Source organism: Nylanderia fulva, unplaced genomic scaffold, assembly GCF_048542155.1.
Source record: "Nylanderia fulva isolate GAGA-0341 unplaced genomic scaffold, ASM4854215v1 Scaffold134, whole genome shotgun sequence".
In the NCBI taxonomy this organism is placed as follows: domain Eukaryota; kingdom Metazoa; phylum Arthropoda; class Insecta; order Hymenoptera; family Formicidae; genus Nylanderia; species Nylanderia fulva.
This window is the reverse complement of record NW_028189559.1, coordinates 67,464-84,520: the sequence shown is the minus strand read 5'-3', so window position 1 is coordinate 84,520 and position 17,057 is coordinate 67,464. Positions and strand designations below refer to the sequence as shown.

The window sequence follows — 17,057 nt, the reverse complement described above, 5'->3', positions numbered from 1 at the left end:
TTTGACGCTCTATTACGATTATTGCAATAATAATGTTCGATGAATTACTATAAACTATTTTTTTATATTAAGAATATTATGTTCTTGCAGATTGGCTTAGATATTTTGCTTGCATTTACGCCGACCGTGGATTCCAAGTCATCGAATCCTTTTTTACCAGAAAATCCATTGCAATTATTACGTAATGGAATTGAAATGCCAATCATGTTCGGATATAATAGCCAGGAAGGCAATTTTTTCATAAATGCCCTTGTGGTCGGCCGTAAGTATATATATTTGTTTTTGCTTTCCATTATTACACATTATTAATTATTAGTATATCATGAATCACTGTTTTATGTAGAATTTTCATAGATAAACGATCTGCAATATTTTGAAAATGTTTTGATGAACATACAATGTTATAATAAATTTAATCAATATTAATAAGTTTCAGGATTTCATCAATATATAACTTTTAAATGTACAAAAAGATTATTAATTATTTATTAATAAAACCGTTTTGTTTCTACGTAATAGAGCTACATATATATTTATATTACCTAAATAAAAAATCATTATAGAAATTAAAAATTAAAATTAAAATTAAAATAAATAGAATCAAATAAAATTAATATTAAAATCGTTATAAAAATTGTTTCAGTGGTAAACAACGAGACTTTAAAGGAAATTGATTATGATTTCAAGAAAGCCATATATCCTAGAGTTTTGCGTCAATTACCACAACTTGGGATCACGGTACCAGAATTACGATCATTGTATTTTGGTAATAAAGCAGTGTCGGAGGAAACTATAAATTATCTTTCTGATTTTATCGGCGATCAGCATATCTATAGAGGCATTATACAAGCAATTGATACTCAAATGAATTCTAATGTTAACGAGTCGACTTACTTGTACAAATTTTCGTACAAAAGTGAAACCTCTCCTGTGAAGAAAATATTTTTTCAAAAACCGCTTTCAGGTATTGCGTTGTTAATTAAAATAGAACTATGTAAGAATCAAATTAATATTACAGTTAGAAAAGAAGTAAACGTGAAATTTTTTTCTACATATGATTGTAAAAAGACACACGTAGTTCTGGAGAAATTTGATTTAAAAAATTTAGAGAACATTTAAATATAAATTTTATAATGCACTTGTAATGTATGGAAAAAATTATCAACGTTTGAAATTAATTTACGTAACAATATTTTGCAGGTACATCTCACTTCGAGGAACTGGGCTATTTATTTTATCCTCATATAGGAAAAACATTCGGTGTGTTACCATTTGCACGTGGTACGCCGGACTATAAAATTATGGAATACTTAACGCAGATGTGGACAAATTTTGCTAAAACGGGGTACCGTAGACTTGACATTTCTTATACGAATATTTATTGTGACATCGTACAATCACGTAATAATAATCAATTACACATTTATTGCAGAAATCCAACACCTTCTTCAGCTAATTTTACATGGTCTCCAGTGAAAAATGGAACTACGTATGATTATTTAAATATTATTAAAAAACCTCGAATGAAGATTCTTATTAAAGGAAACCAACGATGGGATTGGGAGAACAGACTTAAATTATCAAAAGGTTATACCAAATTCGAACAATTTTCTACCACACAGAACCATTCGTTAACTGTACGAAACTTTACACAGACCTATAGTATGAGATAAAATAAAAAGAAATCTAACTCTAAAATTAAATTCCTCCGAAAAAAAACCTTTTAGTTCAAAAACTGACAAACTAACATAAGACTGACAGTGAGAAACAGATTGATGTGTCAATGGAGATCATTTGGAGACGATTTTTTCTCGGCAGAAATGTCGAGGCACCAATAATTTTCGAGTTATAAGCGATTGAAAAAAATTAAGTTTTTCGTTTAATTATAACTTAAGCCTTATTATACCTTATTATTATACATTATTACTATAATTATAAATTAGAAATTAAGCCTTGTGAAAATGAAATATTAACAAAACTACATTCTTTATTATAATAGAATTTTAATTTAAGATTTAGTTACTAAAATATATGTATGTACATGGTAAAAATTGGAAACAGAAAAAATTATGACATCCCTCTCGACATTTTTGCTGAAGAATATAATTTTGAGATACTCTGTATATATAATTCTATATACCTGTATAAAAATCTAACCCTTATAGAAATTTATCACTAGTAACACCAATTTATCTCTTATTTCGAGAGCTTACTCACTTATTTCGAGTACTTGAATTACTGTATATCAAAATTTTAAGTACTCGAAATAAGTAATTAATTGGCGTTACTAATATTAAATTTCTACAAGGGAACTACGTTGTAACTTTTAGTAACACTTAAAATTTTTCTTATATTTTTCTTTTTCAAAGGAATGACATTGAAAAGTATCCGTTCGTTGTTATAGTTGTACATACATATATCTTGTGTAATAAAATTTATTAGTTGTACAGATAGCAAAATGTTTTATAAAGAAATATAATTTTGTTACATAAGAAGATTCTTTATCTGCAACTAGACAAATTTGGTTTGAAATATCGAAGAATTTGTTAATAGTAGTTTTATTGCTGTTACAATGTATATATTTAATAAGAGCGACGTTTTCCTTGTAGCGCACAAAATAATTATTTATTCATAATGTCTTCATGTTTATCAAGATACGAACTCTATTTTGACATCGCGCAGCTATTGGATCATGATAAGAAAATGTCTATATATGTTTATATATAAATACTTATTTTTCGCAATAAATTAGCCTGAGCATAAATTTTTCAGAGTTATCCTTCGCCGCATCGTCGAACAGAGTAAAAGTAAATGTGTTTGGAGGGACATTAGTCGGCATCGTCGAGGAAAGCATCTATGGTTCTTACAATGCCTTTCGTGGAATATCATATGCTAAACCTCCAGTGGGTGATCTCAGATTTCAAGTAAGTACAGATAATGATTATAAATATTACCATCTTTGTTAAATGTTTCACTTTGACAAGTGATACAAACTGTTTGTTGGATAATTTTATAGGTGTAACATTTTATCCATGTAACATTTAGCCCTAGTCTCCCCTACTTTTCGAACGTTGGAAAAAATAGAAATGTAAAAAATATAGTAACTTTGTTTAAACTTTATCTTTATAGAAAAACACGCATTCTTAGAAAATAATAACTTCTAGAAACTTTTAAAAAGTTACAAGAATAATATGCACTCGTGACCTTATGCAATATAAGGTATATCCAATAGAGGTAGACAAATGAATCGATAATTTATTCCTTCTCATTAATTTTTTTAAAATACTAGAACAACAAAAGCGCGCTACGAGCGCGCGCCACATTTCTCAATTTTATATTAACTTTTAATACTTTAGAACTTGCCGAAAATACATTTTTCCTAATATTAGTATTATTCTTCCTAATATTAGTTTTATTTTTCATATTAGTTTTGTTTTTCCTAATATTAGTTTTATTTTTCCTAATATTAGTATTATTTTTCTTCATATTAGTAGTATTTTTTCTCAGGTTAGTTTTATGTTTCCTCAAGTTAATTTTTCTCCTAATATTAGTTTTTAATATTAGTTAACTGGCAAAAAGAAAAGAAACTGCAGTAATTCTCTCCCAAAGAATTTAAAAAAGTTTTTAGTGCTCTGCATTTAAGCATCTAAAAAATTATAAAGATTTTTTTACATAATATATATTCAGCCTAATTATATTTATTCAAGTGTTATTATACAATATTGTATAAAAATCAGATAGTTTACAATAAAAGTTTAGTTTGCGATTACAAAACAATCTCGATTTCAGATAATTAAATTAGGATCAAATTCAAAAACTTCTTTAATTTGCCTTTTTTAAATTTCTCTCGAATTTGTGATATATAATTTATTCTGTAAATATAGATTAAATTTAATTTTTTAATAGCATAACAAAGCATTCGACCAACGACTCTAACGAGTGCCGAAAAGTTCAAACGACGTCAATTCTTTTTAACTGCTATTCTGAGAACGAACATTTTTTTTCTCAACGCTTACACACAGTGTTTCGACCGAATAAGAATAAACTGTTGCGATTGAGAATGGTAGAAATGTTACATTACGTAAATAATTATACGAAGAAAACTACATACATGTCTCTCTCTCTCTCTCTCTCTCTCTCTCACTCTTCCCTCCTTCCCTCTCTTTTAAATAGATAGAATAAATAATTTTTGTATTTTGTAAAGTATAAATAATTTTGGAATTTAAAAATCTAAATTTTAGATTTATTTATTTAACAACATATTTGATAAAGAAACAAATCGGTTCCGGACAGTTGTGACATGTTCCTTGTGAAGGTGCAAATAAACAACGCGTGACTCGGCGAGTTTCGCGCAGCTCGTGCAAGCTCGTGAATTCGACTTATTATAAACCTTTATTGTTCTCACGGCGCGTTAATTCGCGAATCCCGCGCCGCTTGTTGTGCTGTATGAACTTTAAAGAAACCCATTTGTCATTTAAAAATGTCTTGTCAACGAGAACACATCATTTCTTGTGCAGCAGCTTGCTACGTATTAATGAGTGGTGATTATTTTTTAAAGAAAAAAACGTAGAAGACGATGGTGGATGGTATCATTAAATAAAAGTCGGGCTATGTAAGTATTATATATATTCATTTATTATGTTTTTGAAACGTACAAATAATTTATACTATTTTTAATAATTATGTGACTTATTACAGATATAACGCGACCGACATGCTATACGATTTAATCAAAGAACTTTCTGGTAAATTCCAAAATTTCTGCACAATGTCAACAGCAGATTGTGAATATCTACTCAACAAATGTAAAAATTCCGCTACTGATTTATTTGACCAATCCATTGCGCTTTGCACAAACCACGAATCTATTCGAGCCTGTGTGAATGCGTTTACGGGACAAGCGACAAGCGGCGTGTTTCTTTTGACTCGTATATCCTTATCGACGATCAACAGAAAAGACGCGCCGCGCCAAGCCTTCTCGCGCTATAAGTCTATTCACACGGCTCGCGGCGCGCCAAGTCCCGAGCCAGACTCGCCGAGTCACGTGTCGTTTATATGCACCTTTAGATAAGATTAAGATTATTTTGTTTTAAATATATCTAGATAAAAGATAAAATTACATGACGATTTATCTAGATAATTTTTGGATAATATTGTTTTTAAGATAGCTTATATAGACACAGTTATAAAAAAATGTAAATCATAAATAGGATATAAAAATATATTCATACTTTACCTTTAATTTTTTAATTTTTTAAATATGTATAAATAATACATATTTTTATTATCTATATTAATATAAGAGTGCTGCACAATTTTATCTAATTGATCATCTATAAAATTTTAATTAGATAACAAACACTGATTGTAGGATCCGCAACCACCAGAACCATGGTCCAGCGACAGAGACGCTTCGTCTAACGGAAACGTCTGTCTTCAGATGGTAACGAACATTGTCATAGGCGAAGAAGACTGTCTCTATTTGAACGTGTATACCAACGATGTAATATCTCCAAAGAAAAGTGCTGTGATGGTATGGATACATGGTGGAGGCTTTTTTGTGGGAGACGGTACCTCGTTGTATTACGGTCCCGATTATATCATGCGGAAGGATGTGGTACTCGTCACCCTGAATTACAGATTAGGTGTTCTAGGTACATTATTAATTAGCTCAAAATCATTTTATGTTACTTGCGTTCAATGTTCTACCTTTTTTTTAAGTAAACACATACACACGCATTCTACTTTCTACGCTCCAAATAATTTACGTGTATATATGATTCTTTTAAATTATTAAATTCAAAACAATAATCAATTATCATAACTTTTTTATAAATTTTAACGTTTCATAACTTTTTTTATAAATTATGTTTTCATTAACAATTGTCAAATTATAAGTAATTAAAAAACTCGTGAAATCAATTTATTTAATCGTTGTAATTTTTATATATTTATATAAGTTATATAAATAAATTAGGAATTTTAAATAATCGGCCAAACTAGCAGAAATTAAAATTTATTAAGTTTCGCGATGTTTCGAACATGTGGATGTGGTACTTTTCAAATGATAAACGTTTAAAACATTGCAACCACATGGTCAAAACGTCGTGAAACCTAATTAATTTTAATTTGTGCTAGTTTGGTCGGCTATTTAATATTCCTTATTTTACTGACTAGCAAATACGAATATTTAAGACTTGATAGTAAACTTTACTGAACGTATTAACGACATGTTTCTCTCATTCTCTCTTTAGGTTTTCTCAATTTTTATAAGGAAATGGCGACAGGAAATCAGGGTTTAAAAGATGTAGTTATGGCGTTAAGATGGGTTAAAAGAAATATATTGCAATTCGGTGGAGATCCCGATAACGTCACAATTTTTGGTCAAAATGCGGGTGGAGTGATGGTTCATTATCTAACTATTTCACCGTTAGCTAAAGGTACGAATCAACAGGACATAATATTAATATACATATATTAAGAATATTAGAAACACATTTTACACAAAAAAAAATTTAAAACATTTTATAGATTTGCTGTAGCAAAAAAAATTTTAATAAGATTTTTTTTTTCATTCTAACTTAAATTTCGATTGCAAACTATATAATATCGACGTTTTAAAACATCGTAGAAAATTACTTAGAAGATACCTGATAACATCTTTCAGTAAAAAAATATCGATTCTAAATTGAGAATTGAAAATTAAAACCACGCTGATTAATTTTATGTGTCATATCGAGTCAAAGAGGAAAAATGTAAAAATCTCATGATAAAGTCGTATTAAACTTCAAGTGACAATTATATTATGTGCGAATGTGTGCTTAACAGGTTTATTTCATAAAGCAATATGTCAAAGTGGTGTCATGACAGTTCCTTGGGCTTTCACTGAACAAGACGATGCTATCAATAACGGTCTGATGTTAGCCCAGAAGCTTGGTAATGCGACTTTTGATCCGGAAGACGCCTTGAAATTTCTGAAAGACATAGACGGAAGAAAATTGATAGCAGCGGAGGTCTTTTGACGCTCTATTACGATTATTGCAATAATAATGTTCGATGAATTACTATAAACTATTTTTTTATATTAAGAATATTATGTTCTTGCAGATTGGCTTAGATATTTTGCTTGCATTTACGCCGACCGTGGATTCCAAGTCATCGAATCCTTTTTTACCAGAAAATCCATTGCAATTATTACATAATGGAATTGAAATACCAATTATGTTCGGATATAATAGCCAGGAAGGCAATTGTTTCATAAATGCCACTTTTGTCGGCCGTAAATATATATATTTGCTTTTGCTTTTCATTATTACACATTATTAATTATTAGTATATCATGAATCACTATTTTATGTAGAATTTTCATAGAAAAACGATCTGCAATATTTTGAAAATGTTTTGATGAACATAGAATGTTATAATAAATTTAATCAATATTAATAATTAATAGCAGGTATCTTGTATTGCCAGTGATGAATAAAATTAAAAATAACTGTGAGACGACCCAACTGGCTTAAATTGATTCTTATTATTAGTTTGATGTCATATACAAGAAAAGACAACGTTTCGACCTTAAGTTTAGGTCCTTATCAAGTCTAAAATTAAAAATTAAAAAATACAATAAATGTACATACAAGAATTTCGATTTTTAAGAAAGCAAAAAGTAAACCAAGATTGTAATAACAAATTAGAACGTACCTTACAAAATCTTTAGTACAATATATAATTAAGTTTTTTCATTTTACACATTTCAATATAAATACTGTGTCAAGTAAAACGTTCAGTATGAATGATAAAAGCGAACCTTCTTGTATGTACATTTATTGTATTTTTTAATTTTTAATTTTAGACTTGATAAGGACCTAAACCTGAAGTCGAAACGTTGTCTTTTCTTGTATATGACATCAAACTAATAATAAGAATCAGTTTAAGCCAGTTGGGTCGTCTCACAGTTATTTTTAACAATATTAATAAGTTTCAGGATTTCATCAATATATAACTTTTAAATGTACAAAAAGATTATTAATTATTTATTAATAAAACCGTTTTGTTTCTACGTAATAGAGCTACATATATATTTATATTACCTAAATAAAAAATCATTATAGAAATTAAAAATTAAAATTAAAATTAAAATAAATAGAATCAAATAAAATTAATATTAAAATCGTTATAAAAATTGTTTCAGTGGTAAACAACGAGACTTTAAAGGAAATTGATTATGATTTCAAGAAAGCCATATATCCTAGAGTTTTGCGTCAATTACCACAACTTGGGATCACGGTACCAGAATTACGATCATTATATTTTGGTAATAAAACAGTGTCGGAGGAAACTATAAATTATCTTTCTGATTTTATCGGCGATCAGCATATCTATAGAGGCATTATACAAGCAATTGATACTCAAATGAATTCTAATGTTAACGAGTCGACTTACTTGTACAAATTTTCGTACAAAAGTGAAACCTCTCCTGTGAAGAAAATATTTTTTCAAAAACCGCTTTCAGGTATTGCGTTGTTAATTAAAATAGAACTATGTAAGAATCAAATTAATATTACAGTTAGAAAAGAAGTAAACGTGAAATTTTTTTCTACATATGATTGTAAGAAGACACACGTAGTTCTGGAGAAATTTGATTTAAAAAATTTAGAGAACATTTAAATATAAATTTTATAATGCACTTGTAATGTATGGAAAAAATTATCAACGTTTGAAATTAATTTGCGTAACAATATTTTGCAGGTACATCTCACTTCGAGGAACTGGGCTATTTATTTTATCCTCATATAGGAAAAACATTCGGTGTGTTACCATTTGCACGTGGTACGCCGGATTATAAAATTATGGAATACTTAACGCAGATGTGGACAAATTTTGCTAAAACGGGGTACCGTAGACTTGACATTTCTTATACGAATATTTATTGTGACATCGTACAATCACGTAATAATAATCAATTACACATTTATTGCAGAAATCCAACACCTTCTTCAGCTAATTTTACATGGTCTCCAGTGAAAAATGGAACTACGTATGATTATTTAAATATTATTAAAAAACCTCGAATGAAGATTCTTATGAAAGGAAACCAACGATGGGATTGGGAGAACAGACTTAAATTATCAAAAGGTTATACCAAATTCGAACAATTTTCTACCACACAGAACCATTCGTTAACTATACGAAACTTTACACAGACCTATAGTATGAGATAAAATAAAAAGAAATCTAACTCTAAAATTAAATTCCTCCGAAAAAAAAACCTTTTAGTTCAAAAACTGACAAACTAACATAAGACTGACAGTGAGAAACAGATTGATGTGTCAATGGAGATCATTTGGAGACGATTTTTTCTCGGCAGAAATGTCGAGGCACCAATAATTTTCGAGTTATAAGCGATTGAAAAAAATTAAGTTTTTCGTTTAATTATAACTTAAGCCTTATTATACCTTATTATTATACATTATTACTATAATTATAAATTAGAAATTAAGCCTTGTGAAATTGAAATATTAACAAAACTACATTCTTTATTATAATAGAATTTTAATTTAAGATTTAGTTACTAAAATATATGTATGTACATGGTAAAAATTGGAAACAGAAAAAATTATAACATCCCTCTCGACATTTTTGCTGAAGAATATAATTTTGAGATACTCTGTATATATAATTCTATATACCTATATAAAAATCTAACCCTTATAGAAATTTATCACTAGTAACACCAATTTATCTCTTATTTCGAGAGCTTACTCACTTATTTCGAGTACTTGAATTACTGTATATCAGTATTTTAAGTACTCGAAATAAGTAATTAATTGGCGTTACTAATATTAAATTTCTACAAGGGAACTACGTTGTAACTTTTAGTAACACTTAAAATTTTTCTTATATTTTTCTTTTTCAAAGGAATGACATTGAAAAGTATCCGTTCGTTGATATTGTTGTACATACATATATCTTGTGTAATAAAATTTATTAGTTGTACAGATAGCAAAATGATTTATAAAGAAAATTAATTTTGTTACATAAGAAGATTCTTTATCTGCAACTAGACAAATTTGGTTTGAAATATCGAAGAATTTGTTAATAGTAGTCTTATTGCTGTTACAATGTATATATTTAATAAGAGCGACGTTTTTTTTGTAGCGCACAAAATAATTATTTATTCATAATGTCTTCATGTTTATCAAGATACGAACTCTATTTTGACATCGCGCAGCTATTGGATCATGATAAGAAAATGTCTATATATGTTTATATATAAATACTTATTTTTCGCAATAAATTAGCCTGAGCATAAATTTTTCAGAGTTATCTTTCGCCGCATCGTCGAACAGAGTAAAAGTAAATGTGTTTGGAGGGACATTAGTCGGCATCGTCGAGGAAAGCATCTATGGTTCTTACAATGCCTTTCGTGGAATATCATATGCTAAACCTCCAGTGGGTGATCTCAGATTTCAAGTAAGTACAGATAATGATTATAAATATTACTATTTTTGTTAAAAGTTTCACTTTGACAAGTGATACAAACTGTTTATTGGATAATTTTATAAAACATAAAAGATACAGTAATTTACAAAAAATTAGAAATATAATCTGTTATACAGAAGAAATGATTTTTTACATAATTTTAAGACATAATTGTACATATCATTTTAGGCAAAAAAGTTATTATAAACATAAGTCCTATTTTGAACAAAGAGATATTACGTATTCAGTTTTAAGAATGACTACATTCATTAACTTATTACAATCAAATACTATGAAACTTTAAACTTGCAATACATTTGAATAATTAATATTAATTAATAAACATTTTTCAATTAATTAATAATAATTTTGCATGAATTAATATAAACCATTTTAATTACATCAGGAACAAAAATTTAAAACTAACAAGATTTGCCGAAGGTAAACTAATGTTTACAAAAATGTAATATAATTCTTTCATAGCATTTAATTTTATTAAGTTAACAAATGTTTGCGTTCTTAAACTTGAACATTATATCTTCATAACAGTTCAGAATAGGACACATTTTTACAAAAACTGTTTTGCTTAAAATGATGTATACAATCGAGTTCTAGTATGCTGACCTCATATACGACGTTTTATGCATTATCGCGACAGGTAGGAAAGACTGGATATATGGTTGTGAAGTTTTTGAGAAAATTTTATGCTACGTTTTATCGGAACAATGTGTTCCTTTTTATGTTACGATTATGAAATGTATGATTATTTATAAAAATCTCTCCTCAAAGTTAAAAGTCGACCAGACTGGCAATCATTTATTATAAATAATTAGTTGAAATACAACGTTTCGGCTGTCATTGCAGCCCTTTTCAAGTAAATCTATAAAAAGTTACATAAATATAATTATAATTTTGATACACTTCATCGCTACAAATGAAGTAAATTGTGAGATGTCATCCCATCGGTTTTCTATTGCTATTTTAATTAGCTCCCACGGGGTGTTGGTGAAAAGTGAAGTTACATCCAACGAAATCATAACATGACTATCATCAATGTTTTTATCTTTGATGATTTCCACAAAGGACCAACTATCCTTGATATGAGATCGAGGTTTCTTGACTGCATTTTGCAGTATCTCACTCAAAAAGGATGCAATGTTATAAACAGGACTTCCTACCGTTGAAATTATGATACAAAGAGGATAACCTACCTTATGGATCTTTGGTAAACCATAGGCACGAGGCAAATTACCATTAGTGTCGTGTATAAAATTGAATGTGCGAATTGTGATTCCACGTATATTGGACAGACAAAGAGACATTTAGAAACGCGCATCAAAGAACATAGAAATAATATCAAAAAAGACACGACATTACATTCAGTCGTTAGTTTGCATCGGACTTGCAACGATCATGAGTTCCGTTGGGATTTTCCGCTGATCTTGCATCAAGAAAAACAAACAAGAAAAAGAGAAATTGCAGAAAGGTTTTATATAAAAAAACAACGTAAAAAGCATTAATTTACAGAAAGATACGGAGAATTTTAGTGGGATTTATGATCGTGTTCTTGACGCTATTTAACTTATTTTTATTTTTATACTTACCTATTTATTTATTGATTTGACTTTGTTATGACGTTTTAAATAGCAAAAGAGACATTAGGTTTGTCTCTACGTTCTTAACGCGTAGTGACTAAGATTCTTGCTAACTGTTAACATCTATTTATTTCGCGCTCACTTCTGTCAGTTCTGCATTGTTCATCTAAACAATGTTTAATATTGTCGGTGGTTTGCAGTGAATTTGATTTACTGTATTAATTTGGTATGTAGCATATTTTTGGTTTTTGAATGTATAATTATTTGTAGCGATGAAGCGTATCAAAATTATAATTATATTTATGTAACTTTTTATAGATTTACTTGAAAAGGGCTGCAATGACAGCCGAAACGTTGTATTTCAACTAATTATTTATAATAAATGATTGCCAGTCTGGTCGACTTTTAACTTTGAGGAGAGATTTTTGTTATTTATTACTGGCAAACCTTAAGGATTATTATTCGTTTGATTATTTATCTTCAAAATGCGATAAAAGACGCCAGAATAAGTTATTTGTAACTAGGAAATATTAATTTATTTTATGAAATTTGCCAGTGTAACTTTCTACTCCGGTCCTAGGGTTATATTATTCGACGAATTTCAATTATGTACATAATTTTAATTAGCCGTATTTCAATTATATGAACATAACTTTTATTCGCCGACTTTTTATTGTGCACAAAAATTTAGTTTTTTATTTTTATTATATACATAATTTTAATTCTTGAATTTCTATTATGCATATAATTTTAATTCGCCGTATTTCTATTATGTAAACAATTGAAATTGTACATAATAGAAATTCGGCTAATTAATATTATGTACATATAGAGAAGAATGAGAAGATTTTGTTTTAAATATATCTAGATAAAAGATAAATTTACATGGCGATTGATCTAGATAACTTCCGAATAATATTGTTTTTAAGATCGCTTATGTAGACACAGTTATATAAAAAATTTAGATTATAAATGAGATATAAAAATATATTCATACTTTTATTTCTAAATTTTTATCGCTTATTGCTTAAGTTATAATAATTAATTATTTCTATGCTATGACTCTAAATCAAATTATCTGAATAATTTAGTAACAATAACCCTTTCCGCCATCTAAGATGCAGATATAGATAATACATATTTCTATTATCTATATCAAGATAAGATTACTTCAAAATTTTATCTAACTGATCATCTATAAAATTTTATTTAAATTACAAACATTGATTGTAGGATCCGCAGCCACCAGAACCAAGGTCCAGCGACAGAGACGCTTCGTCTAACGGAAACGTCTGTCTTCAGAGGAAAACGAACGTTGTCATAGGCAAAGAAGACTGTCTCTATTTGAACGTGTATGCCAACGATGTGACGCCTTCAAAGAAAAGTGCTGTGATGGTGTGGATACATGGTGGAGGCTTTTTTATGGGAGACGGCACCTCGTTTTATTACGGTCCCGATTATATCATGCGGAAGGATGTGGTACTCGTCACCTTAAATTACAGATTAGGTGTTGTAGGTACATTATTAATTAGCTCGAAATCATTTTTGTACTTGCGTTCGATGATCTACTTTTTTTTAAATAAACACATACGACGCATTCTACTTTCCACAATTCAAATAATTTACGTGTATGTATGATTATTTTAAAATACCAATTTCAAAATAATAACCAATTTTTATAACTTATAACTTTTTTATTAATTTTAACGTTTCGTAACTTTTTTCAAAAATTTTGTATTTTTTTAACAATTGTCAAATTATAAAGTAATTAAAAAAACTCGTGAAATCAATTTATTTAATTATCGAAATGTTCATATATTTATATAACTTACATAAATAAAATAGGAATATTAAATAATCGGCCAAACTTGCACAAATTAAAATTTATTAAGTTTCACGACGTTTCGAACATGTGGTTGTGGTCCTTTTCAAGTGAAAAACGTTAAAAACATTTCAACTACATGGTCAAAACGTCGTAAAACTTAATTAATTTTAATTTGTGCTAGTTTGGTCGGCTATTTAATATTTCTTATTTTACTGACTAGCGAATACGAATATTTAAGACTTGATAGTAAATTTTACTAAACGTATTAACGACATGTTTCTCTCATTTTCTCTTTAGGTTTTCTCAATTTTGATGAGGAAATGGCGCCGGGAAATCAGGGCTTAAAAGATGTAGTTATGGCGTTAAGATGGGTTCAAAACAATATATTGCAATTCGGTGGAGATTCCGATAACGTCACAATTTTTGGTCAAAATGCGGGTGGAGTGATGGTACACTATCTGACTATTTCACCGTTAGCTAAAGGTACGAATCAAAAACACATAATATTGATATACATATATTAAGAATATTTATGAACACATTATATACGAAAAAAAATAAAAAATGTTTATAGCTTTGCTATAGCAAAAAAATTTTTAATTAAGATTTTTTTTCATTTTAACTTAAATCTTGATTGCAAACTATATAATATCGACGTTTTAAAACGTCATAAAAAATTACTTGAAAGATAACTGATAACATCCTTCAGTAAAAAAATTTTAAATAGAGAATTGAAAATTAAAAGCACGCTGATTAATTTTATGTGTTATATTGAGTCAAAGAGGAAAAAAGTAAAGATCTCATGATAAAATCATATTAAACTTCAAGTGCCAATTATATTATGTGCGAATGTGTGCTTAACAGGTTTATTTCATAAAGCAATATGTCAAAGTGGTGTCATGACAGTTCCTTGGGCTTTTACTGAACGAGACGATGCTATCAATAACGGTCTGATGTTAGCCCAGAAACTTGGTAATGCGACTTCAGATCCAGAAGTCGCCTTGGAATTTCTGAAAGAAATAGACGGAACAAATTTGATAGCAGCGGAGGTCTTTTGACGCTCTATTACGATTATTGCAATAATAATGTTCGATGAATTACTATAAACTATTTTTTTATATTAATAATATTATGTTCTTGCAGATTGGCTTAGATATTTTGCTTGCATTTACGCCGACCGTGGATTCCAAGTCATCCAATCCTTTTTTACCAGAAAATCCATTGCAATTATTACGTAATGGAATTGAAATACCAATCATGTTTGGATATAATAGCCAAGAAGGCAATTTTTTCATAAGTGATATTGTCGGCCGTAAGTATATATATTTGCTTTTGCTTTTTATTATTACACATTATTAGAATATCATGAATCACTTTATAACGTAAAATTTTCATAGAAAGGTGATCTGCAATATTTTGAAAATGTTTTAATGTACACACAATGTTATAATAAATTTAATCAATATTAATAAATTTTAGGATTTCACAGCAGTATGTAACTTTTAAATGTACAAAGAATTATTAATTATTTATTTAATGAAATCGTTTCAAAATAATAGAGTTATATATTTATTTAAAATACCTAAATAAAAAATCGTTATATAAATTAAAAATAAAATTAAAATTAAAATACAATAAATTAAGTTAAATTAAAATTAAAATCGTTATTCAAATATTTTTAGTAGTAAACAACGAGACTTTAAAGGAATTTAATTCTGATTTCAAAAAAGCCATATATCCTAGAGTTTTGCGTCAATTATCACAAGTTGGAATCACGGTACCGGAATTACGATCATTGTATTTTGGTAATAAAACAGTGTCAAAGGAAACGATAATGAATCTTTCTGATTTTATCGGCGATCAGCATATCTATAGAGGCATTATACAAGCAATTGATACTCAAATGAATTCTAATGTTAACGAGTCGACTTACTTGTACAAATTTTCGTACAAAAGTGAAACCTCTCCTGTAAAGAAAATATTTTTTGAAAAGGCGCTTTCAGGTATTGCGTTTTAATTAAAGTAGAACAATGTAAAAATCAAATTTATATTAGAGTTAGAAAAAAAGTGAACGTGAAATTTTTTCTATATATGATTGTGAGAAAACACACGTAGTTTGGGAGAAATTTGATTAAGAAAAATTTAGAGAACATTTAAATATAAACTTTATATTGTAATGTAAGGAAAAAGTTATCAACTTTTGAGATTAATTTACGTAACAATATTTAGCAGGTACATCTCACTTCGAGGAACTGGGCTATTTATTTTATCCTCATATAAAAAAATGTTTCGGTGACTTATTAATTGCACATGGTACGCCGGATTATAAAATAATGGAATACTTAACGCAGATGTGGACAGATTTTGCTAAAACGGGGTACCATAGACTTGACATTTCTGACAAATATTTATTGTGACATCGTACAGTCGCGTAATAATAATCAATTACACATTTATTGCAGTAATCCAACACCTTCTGCAGCTAATTTTACATGGACTCCAGTGAAAAATGGCACTACGTATGATTATTTAAAAATTAATAGAAGACCTCAAATGAAGATTTTTATTAAAGAAAACCAACGATGGGATTGGGAGAACAGACTTATATTATCAAAAGGTTATACCAAATTGGAACAATTTTCTGATACAGAACCATTCGTTAACTACACTTCACATAGACCTATAGTATGAGATAAAATATGAAGAAATCTAACTAAAATTGAATAGCTCTGAAAAGAAACTTTTGATGCAAAAAACTGACAAACTAACAAAAGACTGACAGTGAGAAACAAAGTAATGTATCAATGGTGACCAAAGCTCAATCGTTTTCCCAATTTAATAGCCTCCTTTTTTTAAAACACATAATCTGTTTATTAGGTATAGGTATATGTATATATACTGTATATACATATGTATGTAGATATAGTATACATATATGTTTACTGTATGCAATATTTAGAATAATAATATGTATACTGTATACATATATTATTTTTCCAAATATTTTTTACTTTTAATACTTTTAAAGTAATCCCAAAAATATTTTACAATTCTTGGTTAAAAATTTATTAAACCCTAAACGTATGAAAAATATATTCTTTTAAGAATAAAATGTCTTTCTTTTTCTCCATGTATCTTTATTTAAATCCTTTTTC

The 17,057-nt window shown here is 28.4% G+C and overlaps 3 protein-coding genes across 4 annotated transcripts; all 3 read left to right on the top strand.

The window, feature by feature from the left end:
- Positions 1–4: 4 nt before the first annotated feature.
- Positions 5–1,853, top strand: LOC114933670 (juvenile hormone esterase-like). Of its 2 annotated transcripts, XM_085479947.1 has the most exons (5): positions 5–262; positions 644–738; positions 826–964; positions 1,201–1,345; positions 1,433–1,853. In XM_085479947.1, the coding sequence occupies exons 1-5, from the start codon at positions 40–42 to the stop codon at positions 1,671–1,673; spliced, it is 843 nt and encodes a 280-aa protein (XP_085336073.1). In that variant the 5' UTR covers positions 5–39; the 3' UTR covers positions 1,674–1,853. The 2 variants fall into 2 exon arrangements, with proteins under 2 accessions (XP_085336073.1, XP_085336072.1); XM_085479946.1 differs by having other exon boundaries at positions 644–964.
- A 518-nt stretch (positions 1,854–2,371) lies between these two features.
- On the top strand, positions 2,372–9,400 carry LOC114944923 (juvenile hormone esterase-like). The gene is made up of 9 exons (XM_085479949.1): positions 2,372–2,384; positions 2,773–2,924; positions 5,372–5,654; positions 6,255–6,440; positions 6,829–7,013; positions 7,108–7,279; positions 8,192–8,512; positions 8,749–8,893; positions 8,981–9,400. Exons 1-9 carry the CDS (start codon positions 2,372–2,374, stop codon positions 9,219–9,221), a joined length of 1,698 nt encoding a protein of 565 aa, XP_085336075.1. The 3' UTR covers positions 9,222–9,400.
- A 520-nt stretch (positions 9,401–9,920) lies between these two features.
- LOC114937696 (juvenile hormone esterase-like) lies at positions 9,921–16,780 on the top strand. The gene is made up of 9 exons (XM_085479948.1): positions 9,921–9,933; positions 10,322–10,473; positions 13,311–13,593; positions 14,200–14,385; positions 14,767–14,951; positions 15,046–15,214; positions 15,585–15,905; positions 16,135–16,279; positions 16,365–16,780. Exons 1-9 carry the CDS (start codon positions 9,921–9,923, stop codon positions 16,591–16,593), a joined length of 1,683 nt encoding a protein of 560 aa, XP_085336074.1. The 3' UTR covers positions 16,594–16,780.
- Positions 16,781–17,057: the final 277 nt, after the last annotated feature.

What these genes read in the sequence shown, in the direction of transcription:
- LOC114933670 (XM_085479946.1), top strand. Translation starts at nt 40, where the DNA reads ATGAATTACTATAAACTATTTTTTTATATTAAGAATATTATGTTCTTG. An exon ending in TTTTCAAAAACCGCTTTCAG is followed by an intron (nt 965 to 1,200) that starts GTATTGCGTTGT and finishes AATATTTTGCAG; the next exon opens with GTACATCTCACTTCGAGGAA. An exon ending in ACAAATTTTGCTAAAACGGG is followed by an intron (nt 1,346 to 1,432) that starts GTACCGTAGACT and finishes CATTTATTGCAG; the next exon opens with AAATCCAACACCTTCTTCAG.
- LOC114937696 (XM_085479948.1), top strand. An exon ending in CATAAGTGATATTGTCGGCC is followed by an intron (nt 15,215 to 15,584) that starts GTAAGTATATAT and finishes AAATATTTTTAG; the next exon opens with TAGTAAACAACGAGACTTTA. An exon ending in TTTTGAAAAGGCGCTTTCAG is followed by an intron (nt 15,906 to 16,134) that starts GTATTGCGTTTT and finishes AATATTTAGCAG; the next exon opens with GTACATCTCACTTCGAGGAA.
- LOC114944923 (XM_085479949.1), top strand. An exon ending in TTACAGATTAGGTGTTCTAG is followed by an intron (nt 5,655 to 6,254) that starts GTACATTATTAA and finishes TTCTCTCTTTAG; the next exon opens with GTTTTCTCAATTTTTATAAG. An exon ending in AAATGCCACTTTTGTCGGCC is followed by an intron (nt 7,280 to 8,191) that starts GTAAATATATAT and finishes AAATTGTTTCAG; the next exon opens with TGGTAAACAACGAGACTTTA.